The sequence below is a fragment of the Drosophila navojoa genome, chromosome 5 (genome assembly GCF_054131105.1).
Source record: "Drosophila navojoa isolate 15081-1374.11 chromosome 5, UAZ_NAV_1.0, whole genome shotgun sequence".
In the NCBI taxonomy this organism is placed as follows: Eukaryota; Metazoa; Arthropoda; class Insecta; order Diptera; family Drosophilidae; genus Drosophila; species Drosophila navojoa.
This window is the reverse complement of record NC_142893.1, coordinates 962,053-978,948: the sequence shown is the minus strand read 5'-3', so window position 1 is coordinate 978,948 and position 16,896 is coordinate 962,053. Positions and strand designations below refer to the sequence as shown.

Below are 16,896 nucleotides of genomic sequence, written 5' to 3'. Positions count from 1 at the left end.
TTGTTGTTTTCTTTGATTGTTGCACAATCTTCAATATTTTGAAAATAGTTTCGTTGGTTTTCTTTCTTTTATTATTACAAAATACAACTTATTATTAGTTAGAACGAGAAAAGTTTTTTTGTTTAATGTTTAATGAAAGCGGCGGACAAATTTTCGCGGATGCCTAATTGTTATAAAAGCTATTGTCATGGATATATATATATATATTGCCTCAATAGGGGGTAATCAGTTATGTATGTATATATGTATGTATATATATATATATAAATATTTATATGTATATTTATAGAAAAGTTTGTAATTTGTGTGTAAATTGGTAGGAAATAGCATTACTTTTTAGATGATTGCAATTTAGTCTATACTTTGATTCTTTCTCTTTTCTTTTTTTTGTTTGTTTTGTTTTGTTAAATTTACAACAATTTCACATACGAAAAACACAGCTCGACTTAATGCTTCGTTACGATCTTTTGCAGCTAGTTAGGTTAACAATATATTCTGTTTTCTTTTTAATTTTTTGGCAGGATTTTCTGTGTGTTTTCTGTGTGTATTCCTTTGCTTCTTCCATTTAGCTCGTACAAAGACCTAACATTAAAATTATATAAAATAAATAATTGAAAATCATAATCATAGACGAAAGACAACTCTCGCGCTCTCTCTCTCTTCCATTTCCTCTCTTCTTGAGCGTGTACAAAATAATAAACATCATCATTCCATTGCATTCCAACACGACTCTCTGTGCTTCCTCTCTCGCTTTCTCTGCTCGGCTTGGCTCTGCTTCATTCCCCTCTCTTACTTCCGCTCTTTGTGCCAGCTGCTTTTGCTCTCTCTCTCTCTCTATCTTCTTTTTAGTCATCCTCATGCGCATTATCCTTTGCTGTGCTGTGGTCATTGGCACTTTCGCTGGCCGCTTGTTGGCTGCTGCTGCTTTCCGCTGCCGCCGCTGCTCCGCTGCCGTTTTTATTGCTATTCCGTGCATCCGTCTCATCGCCAGCAGCTGCATTGACCTTCGCCTCCAAGGCCCTAATGCGATTCTCTTGCTTCACAATGATCGCCTTCAGCTTACGTATCTCATCTAAAATATTGCGATGATCCTTTTCCTGCAGTAAAAGAATTTAATTAGCATCAGCTACATATGCATGTATGTACAGGTATATCTCTGCATTACTCACCGAGAATATCGCTGCGCTTTGATTGGCATCACTCGAATCATTGTTATTCGCGGATGAATGATTGCCTCCAGAGAGCGGACCGCCTCCGCCGCCTCTCGATGCGGACGCCTTGTTCAATATGTTGGCCTTCTTGCTCACAGAGAGCGTCGTGTTGCCGGAGGAGACATAGCCACCCTGTACAATGGAGACGCGATCCTGATTAGGTTTATTAGGTTAGCTGTTCAGATTGATGGGCTTACAACAAAGAACAAAGAACACAACAACAAGCGCCACGCAGCGTGCGTGTTAGAAGCGTAAGCGTGTGTCTGTGTGAGTGAGGTGAGGTATGCGTGAGCATGTGTGTGTAAGCGAGCAGACAGGCTGCATTAACATACATTACTGTTTGGCTTATACTGTTATAAAGCTTTAAGCTCTCTTTAGCTATGGGCTCTCTTCGTATGTGTGTGTGTTTGTGTATTTGACAGTGCTGCCCCAACAGCACAACAGATCGACCGCAACAAGAAACGGTTAAAAAAGGCTAGATCTGTTCAGGGCAAACTAAATTGCCAGCACTGTTGATCAAGTAAATGTGGCGCCAGCAGACGAGACGAAACGAGCAGCAAGCAAAACACGAAATATTAGCCAAGCGCAAACATAGGGACAATTCTTATATACTACAATATATGAAAATTCTGTAACATATCTACAATAGATCTCTTTACGCTCTCTCTTTAATGAACAGCAGCTGCCATAGCTTGCAGGGGCAACGCTGTTATCCGAATAGCCAGGAGCGATTATCTATGGAGTTGACGCCACTTACTTTTAGCGAGAAGGTCAGCGGGTCTGCGTCTTTGCCCGCAATCCATTCCTCGGCCGTGATGGCCGCATCTTCCGCTAGTGTGTCCGGATAGAGATCCTCCTGGAAGAGATCTGATTTGCGTGGCACTGTCATCGATATCACCTGGCAGAGACCATTGTTGTTCAGCCTGTAGAATTTGGCTATTTCACAGGTGGTTACATCACAGCCACGCTTCGGCATCAGTCCAATGCCACGCTGCGGATCGGGCGTTTGAAATGTGTTTATATAGTGCACAAACGGCGGCTCCGGCGTGACCTAAAGCAAAGGCCCAAATTAAACAACAGAGAACAAATGCAGCTGAAGCTCACAGAGTCTTGCCTCGAAATAACGTATCACAGAGTCGCCTTTGCCGCACAGATAGATCAAATTTGTGTCCGCATCGTACAGAGGGAACATCACACCGTTCGATGTATCCAGCTCGACCATGACAATGGGTTCGTTCAACGCGTCCGGGGCGCGCAGTGAGTACTGTCGCTCCGAGCTGCGATTGAAGCCGGTCGTGAAGATCAAGCCGTGACGCAAGAAGATCGCGCGAGTCGCCTTCGAGCCCTCGTGGCACATCGCCTCGCTTTCCAGCTCGCCGCTTCGTGGATCGTAGATGCGAATCTTTTTATCCTTGCAGGTGGTGACCAGCTTGGAGCCGTCCCAGTTGAAGCAGGCGCTATAAACGATGTCCGGATGAGAGTCAATGTGCACCAGAATCTCGCCAGTGCCCACGTTCCAGATGACGACCTAAATGAGGCGAGATGTGAATATGTTAGTCCTGATCTTGGATACCTTCGACTCGAACTCTACCTGGTTATCGGAGCCCGCTGTGAGCAGCACATTGAGCGCTGACGGATGCCAGAGGACTAGGCCGACGCGTCGCTGATGGAACACCAGATCCACAACGGGTTCGGTGAGTGTGCGCGACAGTCCGCCATCTGGTATCTGCCACACCTTCACCACACAATCCTCCGAGCCAGAGGCAATCACATTGTCGTTGTGCGGACACCAAGCGATGTCCAGCACTGGACCCTTGTGACCGCCCACCAGCGGGTGATCCGCTGCAATGCGTCCGACCTAAACGCAGCATGAAAGAGAGATGTAAAGGAATAAGATGTAGTCAAGTCATATTTGATCAATCTAAGACTCTCTCCGGTAATCTGGGTCGAGTCTTCTAGCTTTAATGATGTAGTTTTTTTTTAACTGATATTCGATAAGGTTTTTGATAATCGATCAAAACTAAAGTGGTTATCGTTTTCTTTATAAGCTTTATCAAGTTCGGAATTCTCACTTTTAAAGAATTCTCAGGATCTCGATCTTTCACTATCTCTTCTCTTGCAAAATTTTGCTTGTATCATATCTCTCTCTCTCTCTCTCTCATATCGCCTCTGCCTCGAATCCTATTTTTCCATCCATCCAACCAGCTAATCGTGTCCAATTAATGCACGCTCCGAAAATTGAATTTAAGGTCAGCCAAATCCATAAAATATTCAAATTTAGAGCGTGTGAAAGCGGCGGCTACCGCAGCAGCAGCTGCTGCATGAGTAAAAATAAAACTAACAAACTTTCGTATGGAACGCGTTTTGCATACAAATTTGGGCCCAATTAGAATTGACCAGGCCAAAAATCAGACGCGTTGCTAAGGCAAACGCCCACCCACACAAATGGCGAAGGCGAAGACAGCTGAGCGGATGCTCGCTCAATACATTTTTCGATTTTGCAATATTTCAATAACTTCTCACTCACGATATACATATATACATATATGTATGTATATATAGATAGAAATAGGGGCTGAGACTGCTGCTATATATTCAATATATATTTTTGCAATTTTTAATTTATTTTTATAAATTTAGACAATTTGATGTGTCATGTTGGCAGCCAGCCAAGAGAATTGCTGAGAGCGAGAGCGGAATGGAGAGAGAGAGAGAAAGGGAGAGAGCGAGTGAGAGTTCTCTTAAGAGTTGGGTTGAGGTTTGCTTGCCTAGAATTCATAATGCTAGGATCTAGCTTTATTTATAAAGCATCAGACATGACAAGACGTCAAAAGGCCAAAGACTGATGGACTAGAAGATATCCTACAGGCCACAGGATGAAAGGATGAAGAAGTCAAGATCAATATAGATCAAGAGCCGACCTATCTAATCTATATTTGCTAGTTAGCTGATTGTACATTCCCCTAACTAAAACAGAGTTTATGCGGCGACTAATTTTTAATTTTAGCTACTAATGAACCATAAGTTGTGCTTGAGTGTCGCAGCTGGTTCATGCGCTAAACAGTTGTCGATTAATGCATGATTAAAACCTGAATAACTGAGCAACAAATATGATTCAAGACCAAATACGACTTGCTTCTGCTCCAACGGCTTCAATTAAAGAATTATAGTAATGCACGTAGCTCTATAAGCCGCTTTCCATTAACCCGCATTTACAGGGTATATACATGCACAGAGAAAATAGCCGCTCGTCGACGTCACTTCCTAGCATGGCAACAAGCCCACAAATGGCAACCCACAAATACCCTATAAATAGAGGTTCCATTGTGTCTATATAAATAGCTTTACAATGACACACTCTTTCTAAATCTACAAATGGTATATGTACAAGCGAGGGTAGGCTGAAAAGTTGACTCTGCTGACTGACCTACTGCGAGAGACTTAGAGAATTTGAAGAGGCATTTAACATAGATAGCATAGATAAGCTCGAAGAGTTTGAGAATTGAATAGAAGGGCATAGTCTAGAGCTCAGACTGACGTCAAATGCAAATCTACCCTAAAGAGGCATATCAGAGAGAAACTTCAACAAGTGTACTGCAGAGTCTCACATATAGACTTTCTATATATACGCGGGCAGTCAGAAAAGTTATCTAATCTCTTGCTTCTATTAGCTACCCTCATGGGTATTCAGTTATTCCAGGGTATCTTAGTTGTCTCTGTTGTCGAATATACTCACTTTATTGTGTGGCAATACGATGAAGGCTCCGCCACCTGCCGACTCCACAATGATGGCCAAAAACTTTGGGTTTACCGCACAGAATGTGGAGTCCCAACTGGATTTGGATACACGTATATTATCGTAGCATTGTTCCCGTTTTAATGACTGTCCATAGACGTGACGAAATTTTGAGCTGCGCACAACACGAAATGACATCTTCTTCAGCTGCTTCCTCTTCTTCTTTTTCTTTATATGCCCGCCTCTGCTGCTTCGCTGCTTCCCGTGGAACTACCGTTATGTGAGTAACTCTGCTTCACTCTCTGGGTTTTTGTATTTCTCTGGACAGTTCACTTGAGGCTTGAATTGGATTTGTTGTTAATTGTTGTTGTTGTTGTATTTCTTTGGGTTTTGTTTTGCTTTCTTTTACCTGTGAAAAATAAGATGAATAGATGGAGCTTGTTAGTCGTGTTTTTTCGTCAGCACCGCTAAGAGTTGTCGGTTGCGTCGTCTGTTTTATGCAGGGGTACGAAGGCCTATTCCCTTTAATATGAAACATCATTGAATCGTTTTGACACTAGGCTCCAAGCAAAGTTTCGAAATGACACAAGAACTTTATGCACAAGCTCTGTAACCCTCAGGCAATTAAGGTTTAATTCCTAACCCAAATCAATTGCTGTATACTTATATTTTAACAGAACAGCGTATTTTGATAAGATACGTACTTCCAGATAAACCCTTTTAAGTCTCTGTTAGTACCTGCATATTTGTAACATTTCTGTTACTATTTAACAGTTGACAGCATGTTAATAGCATTAAACCAAGTAAATGCTCTGTAAGCACTATAATATTAAGCGTATTCGATTACACAATCAGCTATTATTAGATACAAACAAATCTCCTATCATACATTGCAAACCCTGCCCCAAACGGCGCCTCTGTAATCGAGTTGTCGCTTAGCTGCGAGCCGTGTCAAAACCTCGATTTGTTCAATAAATTAGCATATTACGTGGAGCAAACGGCAATCAATAAGCAGCTCCGTTTAACTGTGACTTAACCCGACGAAAACAAACATCATTTTCAGCTTTGTTGTCATTTGTTTTGTATGGCAAATGTTGCATAAACCGAGAGAAAAGAGACAACATAATATGATTAAAAGAAAACAAAGTATAAATAGATCTGTGGGAAACATAAAAACTCATTTAGAATACTTTCCCCACGTCACTTTCTACCTGACCTGCCACGAAACAGCGAAACGTGTTCAATTATCAAAAGTTAATTAGAAACTAAAGTGAATAAAACAAGCGAGAGTAAGAGACAAGTGAACGACTAGCAGTTACCCTATGCAAAAGTATAGCAATTATGTTTAATTATATTCGAAAAGAGTTATTGATTATTTGCCAGATATAACTCACATTATATATCGAAATCAGCTCTAGAATAAGTCTACATACATAACCACGTAAACATCAGCTTCTTCAGCCTATTAACACACATTTTAATCAAATCTTTATAGCTCCCATTCAAATGTCAATCAGTTTAGGCTATACAAAATAATCAAAAGACTTGGATTTCCATATTATAGAGAAATATTTGCCATACTTTTGCATACCAAACTATATTCACTCTGGTTGCCAAAGCAGGCAAGGCCATGCGAAAGTTTTATATCGATCTTCATGGCTTAATCAGGTTAGTAGTAGAAAGAGATGGAGATAGGCAGACAAAGCTGCTTAGCTATAGCTAAATACATTGAACAAGAATATATATATAAAGAAGAACTATTGCTACTACTCACACACACTCATGCTACCCTGTCATTACTCGCACTCCTTGGGTATTACAACAATCGGACTGTAGGCAGCTACGCTGCGAGGCGCTGCTTTATAATATGACATCATAATGCTGAAATAACGAATCGCTGGCTGACAACACGTGAATTATGGCCACATAAAGAGAATACAGCCAAATGAAAGAAAAAACTTCACTCCAAACGGCCAATTCGCAACTCTTTGGGGTCTTTAGGGTTGGGCCAGATATAACCTATGTATGCGCTCTGCTCGCCCCTCGCCGTTTCAACTCTCATAAATGTGGCAAAGCTTTCGTTTTTAATCAGTGAAAAACTCGAAACTTGAGAAACAGAAAACAATGAAACAGAAAGAAGCTAAAGAAAATGTCAGCTCGCTCGTTAAATTATAATATGCACTACACTAACAAAGGCTACCTTGGCTACCATACTCCATAAGCAACATGTGAAGCAAAAGTCGGTTTTAGTTATATGGGAAATACATATATGCAGCTTTCCTTAGTATTGTCTCTTCATCGAGCTTTAAATTCTGCTCATTTTAATAGAAATAATACCTATTCCGAACTAGTGGACTATACTAAACATGACTAATACTATATATTTATGTATTCTCAATAGGGGTCATCGATCATATATGTAGAGTTTTTGAGCTAATCATCAATTATGCTGTTTACTAAGCTCTCTCAACAACATTTCACATAGTATATACCAAGTAGTATATAATATAGTATATACTATATATATATCATGATATGTACAATAGAAACTCATTAAAGTTATTTTCTGTATCGTCAAAAACAGAACGAGAATAGCGAAGGGCATATATTCCACATTTTAAGTCTCTAGTCTCAGTAAAGGGTATTGATTATTCGTCGAAATCCATATATTCGTATATTTTCTTTTATGCCCAAAGTATTCCACATATATTCCACATATATGTATATTTATGTTCTTATACAGTAATATGGAGAATTTGTCATTGACCTGCTAAAGAATCATAAACATGCACAAATATTTAGGTATGTACACATACACACACACATACATACATACATATGTATATGAATAAGAGTATATTATGTAAATGCATATAACTATTTTAAGTATTTATTTTCTTTTGACATTTTTATAAAGTATTGTGTGTTTGTGTATATGTGTGTAACTGGGTGTGTATTTATATAAATATATACAATACATGCATATATACGTATATAGTTTAGTCACTATTATCGACGTGTTCTGCTGATATACTTTATCAGCAAATAGAATTGCCTAAAACACACACTCGAGAATAAAAAGAAAAAAACAAATCGAGCTCTTGAAATGGCCATAGATATAGATATATACTCTACCCAGACACACACACACATCTACAAATAACTATATACATATATAGAGATCGATTCTTGTATGTGTTATTTATTATGTTTATATATTTACGCCTCAAGAACACCTTCGCTAGAAACATTTTTGAATAAAATTTCACAGCTGCCGAAGGTCAAAAAAAAAAAAAAAATTGTTATTAATAGAAAATTCAATCATCTTGCTTAAAATTCAATTTTCATATAGAGACATAGAGAGAGAGAGAGAAGGAGAAAGAGAGGGAGCGTGAGAGGTAAAGAGTGGGCGGGAGGCATTGTAATTTGCGTTCATAATATTTTTAATTCATTTGCAACATTTTTGACAGCTCTTGCCATTGCATTCCTTTAACGATAAAAATATACATATATACACATATGGGCATGAATATGTGTATATGTGTGTGCATACATATAACGGAAGTTGATATTCAGTAGAAATACTTGTTATATCGTAATGCGGGCTGCGGGTGGAGCACAACAGAAGAGAGGAAGTAGTTGAAGAGAGAGAGAGGTGAAAGAGAGGCTTCAGATTGCTGAGTAGCTCAACTGTCAAACAGTTGCTTCTCATAAAAAAGTTTTCGAGAAAGAAATAAAGAGTGACAAGAAGTGAAAGAGAAGCTTCTGTTCTATCGAACACTAGCTGCAATCAGTTAATGCACACATTAGCTTTATTCTATTGTGAGTGTATAGCAACAGTAACTGCAAATAGTTAACGTTCAACTAGGTTACACATAATTACTTGTCCTTCAGCCTATCTTTTATATAGATATCATAACAAATCCAATGTTTAGCGGTAGAAAAAAACCCAATGATTAGATAATAGATAAGCTGCCGGAAAAGCAAATAATACAATATTCTGTAACTACAAATAATCAAAGTTTAAAGTTTACTTGGAAATCAATTTATCTATATATAAGTGTAAATAAATGCAACAAACTAAATTGACTAAACTAAACTGATATATATTAGCACTCCTCTGTTTAAGAGTAGCCTCACTGCTGTTGCGCACTGTATGCTGTTTACATTTGCAACATTTACTTCCACAGGCCATTTCTCATTACGATGCAGCCCGCTGATCGGTTCATCAGTTGATGATTGTAACGCGCCGCTGCTGCTGCTGCTGCTGCTGCTACTGAGGCTGCGACGTCGACTGCGACGTGGCCACAAATTGACTTAATGCTTGATTGCAAATCTTAACGCTTTGTCGAAACGTTCAGCGGCCAATTCTAATTACTAACAACATTTGCTGCCCCGCTTGGCGGCGTGACTTAAAAAACCAAAGCGCAAAAAGGGCGAGCATCAAGAGAGTGAATGAGAGAGAGACAGAGAGAGGGAACGGCACAGTCGCAGTCGTCAATTAAGCGTTGTTGTAATATTTCACTGTGCTATGCAATCGTGTGTAAGAAATGAAATGACAAACGCGAAGCGGTCAATGGATGAAGTGGCAACTGGCAACGGGCAACGAGCAACGGGCAACTGGCAAGTGGGGCCAGAGCGCAAAGGAGTGCCGCTCCAATTGGCTGCTGCACAATGCTAATGCAGGCCGTTATAAAGCCGAACATCTAATTAGATGACAACGGGCGGTGCGAATGTGTCATAAGCAACACATAAATAACAATTGCACTAACAATGACAATGACAACAATAACATATACATACATACATATGTGCTACACAGTACAAATAAAACAAATTGAAAAAAATAAAATAAATAAAAATGTAAAAGCATTTAATTAAAGCTTCATAACAATATAAACAGCTGGCGGGAATCGAACCAGCATAGACTCGCTTACGAGGCGCATGCCTTGCCACTAGACCACTCCTTTGCTTAAATAAACTTCCTGGGCGAAATTAAGAGAGGGAGAGCGATAATAAATATTAACCATGAATTCGCCTAGTGTCATTTGACGTCTTTCTTAAACTTCCTGTATGACAGAAAAGTGAGAGAGAGAGAGAGATGCAAGCAAACCGTGAGTAAGCATTTGCATTGTAAGTGCGGCGAATTTAATTCAATTCGTTTTTATTGAAAGCCACATTAACATTTTCTTACTGTGTATAATTATTGTTTTGTTTTATGTATGTATTTGTGTAGGTGGCAAATGAATCATTAATGCCAGACGCGACTGCCTGATAAGCATCTGCAGCTGCAAGTGCAGCGCTTATCAGTCATCAAGCATCGCATGGAAACTTTCGCTTGCATACTGCGAGTGCAGCTGCTGTTGCTGTCGTTGCAGCGCTGCGCTGCGGCTGATGATGTCATTAAGCATTACTATAATTGCCAATGGCATGCAACAACAACAGCAAATACATCGTCATCGTGATTGGACTGACTTGTTGTACTTAGGTTCATCAAACTGCTGTCGCTGTTGTTGCTGCTGCTGATGTTGCCTGTTGCCTGTGCGATTAACTTAAATCTTGACAAAAAGCGCGCAAGTGTCTGCCCTGGCACAAACGTTTGACAGCGCTAGAGATGTGCGCGTGCTCTATGCTGAGTGGTGGTGACTGGGCGAACACTCTAATAATGCATCATCATCAATTAGAATATCGTTAATTTCTATTTTTCTCGCTGCAGTTAACAAAATCAATTCAAATTCGCTTCAAGTTTGCTATGCGTTTTACATTTATCTATACGCATATTCATTTCTATTCGTGCCAACGCAAAAATCACGACACGCACTCTATACAAATAACATGCAATTCAAGCACGAGCGAAAGAGCAAGGGAGAGAGAGGAGGGTGAGCACATCGGTGGGTGTCGGTGTCGCCGCCGAGTGAAAGTGGAACTCGGCTGCTAAATTTAACTATGCATCGCTTGTTGTTGTTGCTCTCTTAATTGCACGACGCTTCTCCGTTTCGCGTCTACTTGTTGCTATTTCTGCCGCATTTACGCTTAGTCAGACTGGCGGCATTTGTTGTTGCTATTTGGACACTGCACTGTGGACAACAAAGACGTATTCAAACAACAAAATATTTATACTACGACTGCTTTCAATAAAAGATTTTTGCTGCATAGCATCTCCACTTTATTATGATAAAACATATATGTATTTGAAATAAAAAAGATTAGACAATTGAGCCAATCGAATATATTTGCGTAACAAACTTTTTATGCCTTCAAATTTGCTAATTTTCCCCAGAGTGGGCTGTCATTTAATTTGCATACATATTTTGCACACGCACACACTTACACGTACACACTGCATGCGTTTCTCATTTATATTTTGTCACTAATTGGCGTTTGCTGCGTTTCTTGCTTTTTTCGCCGACGTTGCTTAACCCATTTTTGGACAACGCCTGGCAGCAGCCACAACAACAACTACAGCGACAACAGCTATGCGTGGGGGGCGTGCTCGCACGCGCTCTTACACTTTCTAAGAGAGCGCCACAGACGTAAACGCAGACGCAGACGCAGACGTGCGCTGCTGGAGGTCGTTTGTTTTTCACACTTGTTTCACACACGCACACACACACATAACCATACAGTCCCACATACAAACACACTCATATAAAGAGCGAAAGAGACTGCCTGTTTGTCTGCTGGAAATGTGTGTAATTCTATGCTTTGGCCAACTTGAAGCCACGTTTCTTGCCACAATATTTCAATTACGGCTTATCGCATGCGCCCACAGTTAAAAACAGTTAAGGAGTAGTTTAAGTGAGTTGGACTGACTAGCGCTTACTCTACATAAAAACTTTGATTTATATTACTTGTACAAAATTAGATGCTGATGCCCATTATAATTTTAATACTTTTTACATTGGCCACACTTTTCATGGTATATGATATGCATCAGAAGCTTATTATATATCTAATCTTTTCCACTCGCCAAACTTACAGGGTATACATGCTTGACCAAACTAATTGTACTCATTGGAACACCCCCGCGCATATAACTGTTTTTCAATTTAACTTGTTGCTTTCAGAGCAACAATTGGGCGCTCTCTCTCGTCTCTCTCTTTTCTGTGCTTCAGCCGCTCTCTCAGCTATTGACCAGAACATTATAAACAAGCCGGAAAATGTGAGAGCAAAGAGCAAGCAACGGCAACCACAGCAAAACACACACGAAAATTACAGCTAAAGGCGAAAGAATAAAAACAATTAATTTAAATAAGTGTATTTGTGTGAGTCTTGTGTGAGGCGAGAAACGCAGAAATCTTTTGCTGCTTGCTTGCTTTCGTTTTGTTTGCTTTTCTTTCATTTTGCAACATTTTTCGGCGTTCGGTCTTTTTGTTGTTGGCGCTGTCCAAGACGCTTCTCATTTTTATTCCCTTTTTTGGAGTGTTGCGACTCATATAACACTGTGTGGGAGCGGGAGCGCATGTGGCAACATTTTATAGCTGCACTCTTCACATGCATTGCGCTCACCACTCAGCACACGCACACGTACACAAGCGCGCGGGCAACACACACAAGCACACGTACTTACACATACACACACATGCAGACAAACACACACATACTATCACAATTGTCGCACTTATTTTATTTGCCGTGATTTTGAATGATTTTGTAATACGCGCGTACATTATTTAAATGTAAGCTGATTATTAAATTACTTGTATATGATTAATAAATTAAATCAAATGACTGCCACTTGATGGTTAGCTATACAAAGTGCCACAGTGATTCATTGACATTTGTATTTGAAATGCCAAAGTTGCCGCAGAACAGAAATTCCACCAAAATAAAATATACCCACACACACACAAATTTAAAACACTCACTTTAATTTAGCATTTATGCTAGGGCACTTGAGCACTTGTCGTATATTGAGTATTGGAGAAATTTAAAATTTCGCACTATTGTTGTGAACTGTTTTAAGAATTTGCGGTAACACCGAGCAGACGAAACGTAGCAAAACGCCGACGAGCGAGACGAGAGAAAACAAAACTGAACAACCAGGCAGTGTGACCGCAGTTAGCAGAGTGGAATAATACTGTATAAATCAAAAAATACCAAATACTACAATACCTAATTAAAAATTTGCCGCTGGTCACCCTAACTATTTAATACTTGACAATATTTCAAATATAAGTAATTATTTTTGTAGTATTTTGATTATTTTTGCCGCTTTCTCAACTCTGAGCAATGAGAGTGACTAACACACACAAAAATATATGTTTGTTTAACTTTTAGTTATACCAATGAATTAACGCTATCCTTTATTTAAAATGAACTTTAACGTGCATTCAAATTGATTTGAAAGCTTCTTGTTGATTGTTTGGATGTCTTGTGGTGCATCATGATCAGTTTAAATAGCTCTATCAGCGGATATTCGAATAGGAGCGCCATAAAGAAAGCAACAATTTGCGTAAGCACAAAAGCCAGAACAACGTATTGAAACTGAAAGAAAAACAATTTAAAATAGAATCCTGCAGGTTAGTAATATGTTTCTATACATACCAAAAAGAAACTGTTTACATAAACAGGTTGTCGGAAAGAGCCAGCGATAACTCGTAGAACAAAAACATGCCAAAGAAACGCTTGAAAGGATATGCGCGCCAGAGGTCGAAACACAGAAAGAGAGCAAAACTCATACGCCAGCCCTGCAAGGAGCGAAGGAAAAGAGAGAAGAGTCAGTATTAAGAGAGTGACAAAATTAAAAGAGAAAAGTCCTCTTCACTTACAGCCCACTTTAAAGCACATGCAACACACAAAGCCCGCACAGGTTAGAATCCACAAATTCTTATAGACGCCGGCATAGAGGGCCAGCCAGATGGAAGGCTTCTCAAAATCGAATTTAATGAATATATAGCCAGAGAAGAGAATAAGCAGAATAGCCAAGACCAAGAGCCACAGACCTAGTTCCAGTTGCCATTTGCTTTTCGAGCTCTTCGCCTCTGGCAAAGGTCGAAATTTCAAATAGAATTGGGCGCACAGAAAGCCCATGAAATACCCGCCCAAATTTGTGTAGAAAGGCGGGTATATGCGGTCGAACGTCTCCGAGTTGCGAAAATATAAGTACCGATAGGTTCTGCTTAAACAAATTTATATATATATAATATATTTTTTGGGATATTTCGTGTGCAACTCACTCTGGCTTCATGTGATAGACAGCATCCAGGCTAAAAAAATATGTGATCGAAGCAGGCACAGCGAATATGGCGATAATTAGCAATGCATAGATATATCTAGTTAATGCTGGATGCCTGCAAGAGGGTAGTTCCAAAAGTATGCTCTCCATAATGACAAACAACTTACTTTTTTGTTATGATAATTATTATTAGAAACAGCTCAAAGAGCTGCATATCGGCTGCCATATACCAGGTTTGCTGAGCGCACTGGAACAAATGTGTATGAAGGAAAATAACCCTATAACACTAACAAGGTTTTTCTCAAAGTGTAATACCTACACTCTCTTGCAGCATATAGTTGTTGATAAAGAATACGTTCTTCCACCAGGTTTCCCGGCAAAAAGTTCTCTCCGCCTCTGTCAAGTGCCGCCAGAAGGGACCATCGCCCAGTCGAGTCAGCAGGGATCCATTGAAGAGTATCAGCAGAACTAACGAGGGCAACAGTCGGAAGTACCTATTGAAAAATACACGAAAGTAAACTCCGATGCAGGTGAGCACACTGGAGGAGCCGTTGATCCACTCTCGCTCCGTAAAGTTGACGTAGAGCAGAAATGCGCTCATTACGAAAAATATTTGGATGACTGCGTTTCCATTCTGAAACAAGGACGTCTCGAATCTGTACAAATAGAGCTCAAAGAACTCGGGATTCTGCAGCTGCAGCGTCATAAAGATCATCAAAGTGTGCCCCAGGATTACGACAAATACTCCAATCACACGGAATGCATCGAAGAAACGCAGATCGCGCGAGAAATCGCTGTTAGGGGGCCGAATCAGACGATAATAGTTGCGACAGAGCGAGAAGCAGCACAGAAACTGTTGAGCTGTGGGCGAGTAGAAGCAATAGGACTCAGGGCTAATAATCTCTCGCCTTCTTTTCATATATATACACATTCATAGACCTAAGCCCACCTCTTGTCTTGAGCGCCTGCTGATAGAAGAGATTCCCACGCGCAGCGCTAGTCAGCGGCTGCCTGCGCTTCAAGCTAAGATCGTAGCTGGTAGAGACTACGGTCAATAGCAGCAGCAGAGCGAGCAGCGCATAGACAGTCACATCGAGGGCATCTGAAATGGATTTGATATTTAATAAAAAGTATTTAATTAATGCCTAAAGTGTGTGAGGGTGAGACTTAGGCTAATATTTTATAGGAAATATATTAATTTTTTATTGTTTACTTCATTATTTTTGCTTTGTGTTTAAAATTCATCATTATTATGATTTACTTGTTCATTTATTTTATTTTATTTATTTATTATTTGTTCATTTATTCATAAAAAGGATCGACTGACTGAGCGCAAAGACCTGGGTTCGAGTCTAGCTACATACATATACATTAATTAATTTGTTATTCAATTTTATTTTTATTTTCCTATTTACTTATGTTTTTTTTTTTATATTTTTGCTTAGATTATAATTTTTGTTTAATTATAATTTCAGTTATAATACATATTAATAGTCATTTTTAATTTAGTATTAAATTAGGAGTTCAGCCACGCTTTATATGCGTGGCGCAGTGGAAGAGAGTGTGACAGGCCAGCGGCTAAGTCCTAGGTTCAAATCTCAGCCAGTTTAAATAAATTTATATTTTTTTTTTTTATATATATATCGAAATTTAAAATTTTTAATCAAAATTTGCTTGTCATTGCTCTTGCTCACCGTGCACCAATGGCTCATTCGCTCGCTCGCAGTACTCGATGCTGCTGCGCAGACGCAGCTGATACCTAGAGCCGAGCTCTTTGTTCAGGCAGCTGTTGATCAGATGATCGTAGTGCAGGCGCTCGTCGGAGGGTCTGCGGTGCACCTTGGCGTAGTGGCTGCTGAGCTAATGGTTTACCTGTTCATTAGGAGCTTTGAGTCAATCTCAAGGTCATTCCACTTACTTCCTGGTCCTCGACCTTGCCCCCGTACAGCTGCTGTATCTGAAATCTGGCCAATGTGTGCAGCAAACGCTTGCAGCGCTCCACGCAAACGCCCACAAACAGACGATCGTGTCTGTAGTGATGCTTCGCATCCTTGGACACCAGCTCGATCTGCTGCCACAGCTCGGAGCTCCCATTGGGCCTCAGCTCCACGTAGACCAGGCAATAGGTGCTGTGGGCCAGCAGCTGACTCGGCCGCTGCTGCAGACACAGATCGTAGTCGTCCAGCTGATGCAAGGGGGGCATTTGTCTGTAGAGAGTTACTGAGAAACGCGGACGGAGTCAGAAGCGGAGCCTTGCACACCCCTGGCTCAACTTACAATTGAATTGCGTATTCGACCCATTGGCCCAGCTGCAGCTACAAATGCAGAGCAAAGCACTGAAGATCAAGAAGTGCATCTTGATATGCGTTTTAAGATCTACTGAAACATTTTCCTCAACTTTTGCACTTTATTAAATTGTGCGATTGCGTGCCGGAATGCAACGCTTCAATAGCTTTTACACAAAAAAATAAAAATAAAAATAATAATACAATAAAATATCAATGAAAAATATTATATGCACATGTTGTCAAAGTCCAAATTGGTAGAGATGTTAAGACTTGAATAAAATTGTATTACAGAAATTGCGATTACGATTTGTAGAAACTTGATCTTGAATTTTAGACAATTTGATCGCAGATATTGTTCAGCTATATTCCATATATGTTCAGCTATATTCATCAATCATTACATCAATCAAACACATTATTTCGTTGGCTTTCATTTATCCATTTATTTTATGCTAATATCAAAATATTTCTTTTTGTTCTGCT

General features: G+C 39.8%; 2 protein-coding genes across 3 annotated transcripts; both read right to left on the bottom strand.

Moving 5' to 3' along the window:
* Positions 1 to 376: 376 nt before the first annotated feature.
* On the bottom strand, positions 377 to 13,030 carry coro (protein coronin). 2 transcript variants are annotated; one of them, XM_018105197.3, is made up of 7 exons: positions 12,816 to 13,030; positions 4,948 to 5,356; positions 2,803 to 3,069; positions 2,326 to 2,739; positions 1,969 to 2,262; positions 1,170 to 1,364; positions 377 to 1,097 (listed from the first exon to the last, which is right to left on the bottom strand). In XM_018105197.3, the coding sequence occupies exons 2-7, from the start codon at positions 5,143 to 5,145 to the stop codon at positions 846 to 848; spliced, it is 1,620 nt and encodes a 539-aa protein (XP_017960686.1). In that variant the 5' UTR covers positions 5,146 to 5,356; positions 12,816 to 13,030; the 3' UTR covers positions 377 to 845. The 2 variants fall into 2 exon arrangements, with proteins under 2 accessions (XP_017960686.1, XP_017960688.1); XM_018105199.3 differs by having other exon boundaries at positions 1,170 to 1,343; positions 12,816 to 13,029.
* Positions 13,031 to 13,213: 183 nt separating this feature from the next.
* On the bottom strand, positions 13,214 to 16,525 carry LOC108654116 (nose resistant to fluoxetine protein 6). The gene is made up of 10 exons (XM_018105195.3): positions 16,403 to 16,525; positions 16,044 to 16,345; positions 15,820 to 15,985; positions 15,075 to 15,227; positions 14,445 to 14,986; positions 14,293 to 14,372; positions 14,127 to 14,240; positions 13,719 to 14,065; positions 13,495 to 13,637; positions 13,214 to 13,434 (listed from the first exon to the last, which is right to left on the bottom strand). The coding sequence occupies exons 1-10, from the start codon at positions 16,479 to 16,481 to the stop codon at positions 13,270 to 13,272; spliced, it is 2,091 nt and encodes a 696-aa protein (XP_017960684.1). The 5' UTR covers positions 16,482 to 16,525; the 3' UTR covers positions 13,214 to 13,269.
* Positions 16,526 to 16,896: the final 371 nt, after the last annotated feature.

Coding starts and splice junctions, on each gene's coding strand:
- coro (XM_018105197.3), bottom strand. CDS start 5,145: ATGTCATTTCGTGTTGTGCGCAGCTCAAAATTTCGTCACGTCTATGGA. Junction 3,070..4,947: donor TCGTATTGCCACACAATAAA/GTGAGTATATTC, acceptor TGCTGCGTTTAG/GTCGGACGCATTGCAGCGGA. Junction 2,263..2,325: donor CTGTGATACGTTATTTCGAG/GCAAGACTCTGT, acceptor CCTTTGCTTTAG/GTCACGCCGGAGCCGCCGTT.
- LOC108654116 (XM_018105195.3), bottom strand. CDS start 16,481: ATGCACTTCTTGATCTTCAGTGCTTTGCTCTGCATTTGTAGCTGCAGC. Junction 16,346..16,402: donor GTCGAATACGCAATTCAATT/GTAAGTTGAGCC, acceptor CGCGTTTCTCAG/TAACTCTCTACAGACAAATG. Junction 15,228..15,819: donor GAATGAGCCATTGGTGCACG/GTGAGCAAGAGC, acceptor AATCCATTTCAG/ATGCCCTCGATGTGACTGTC.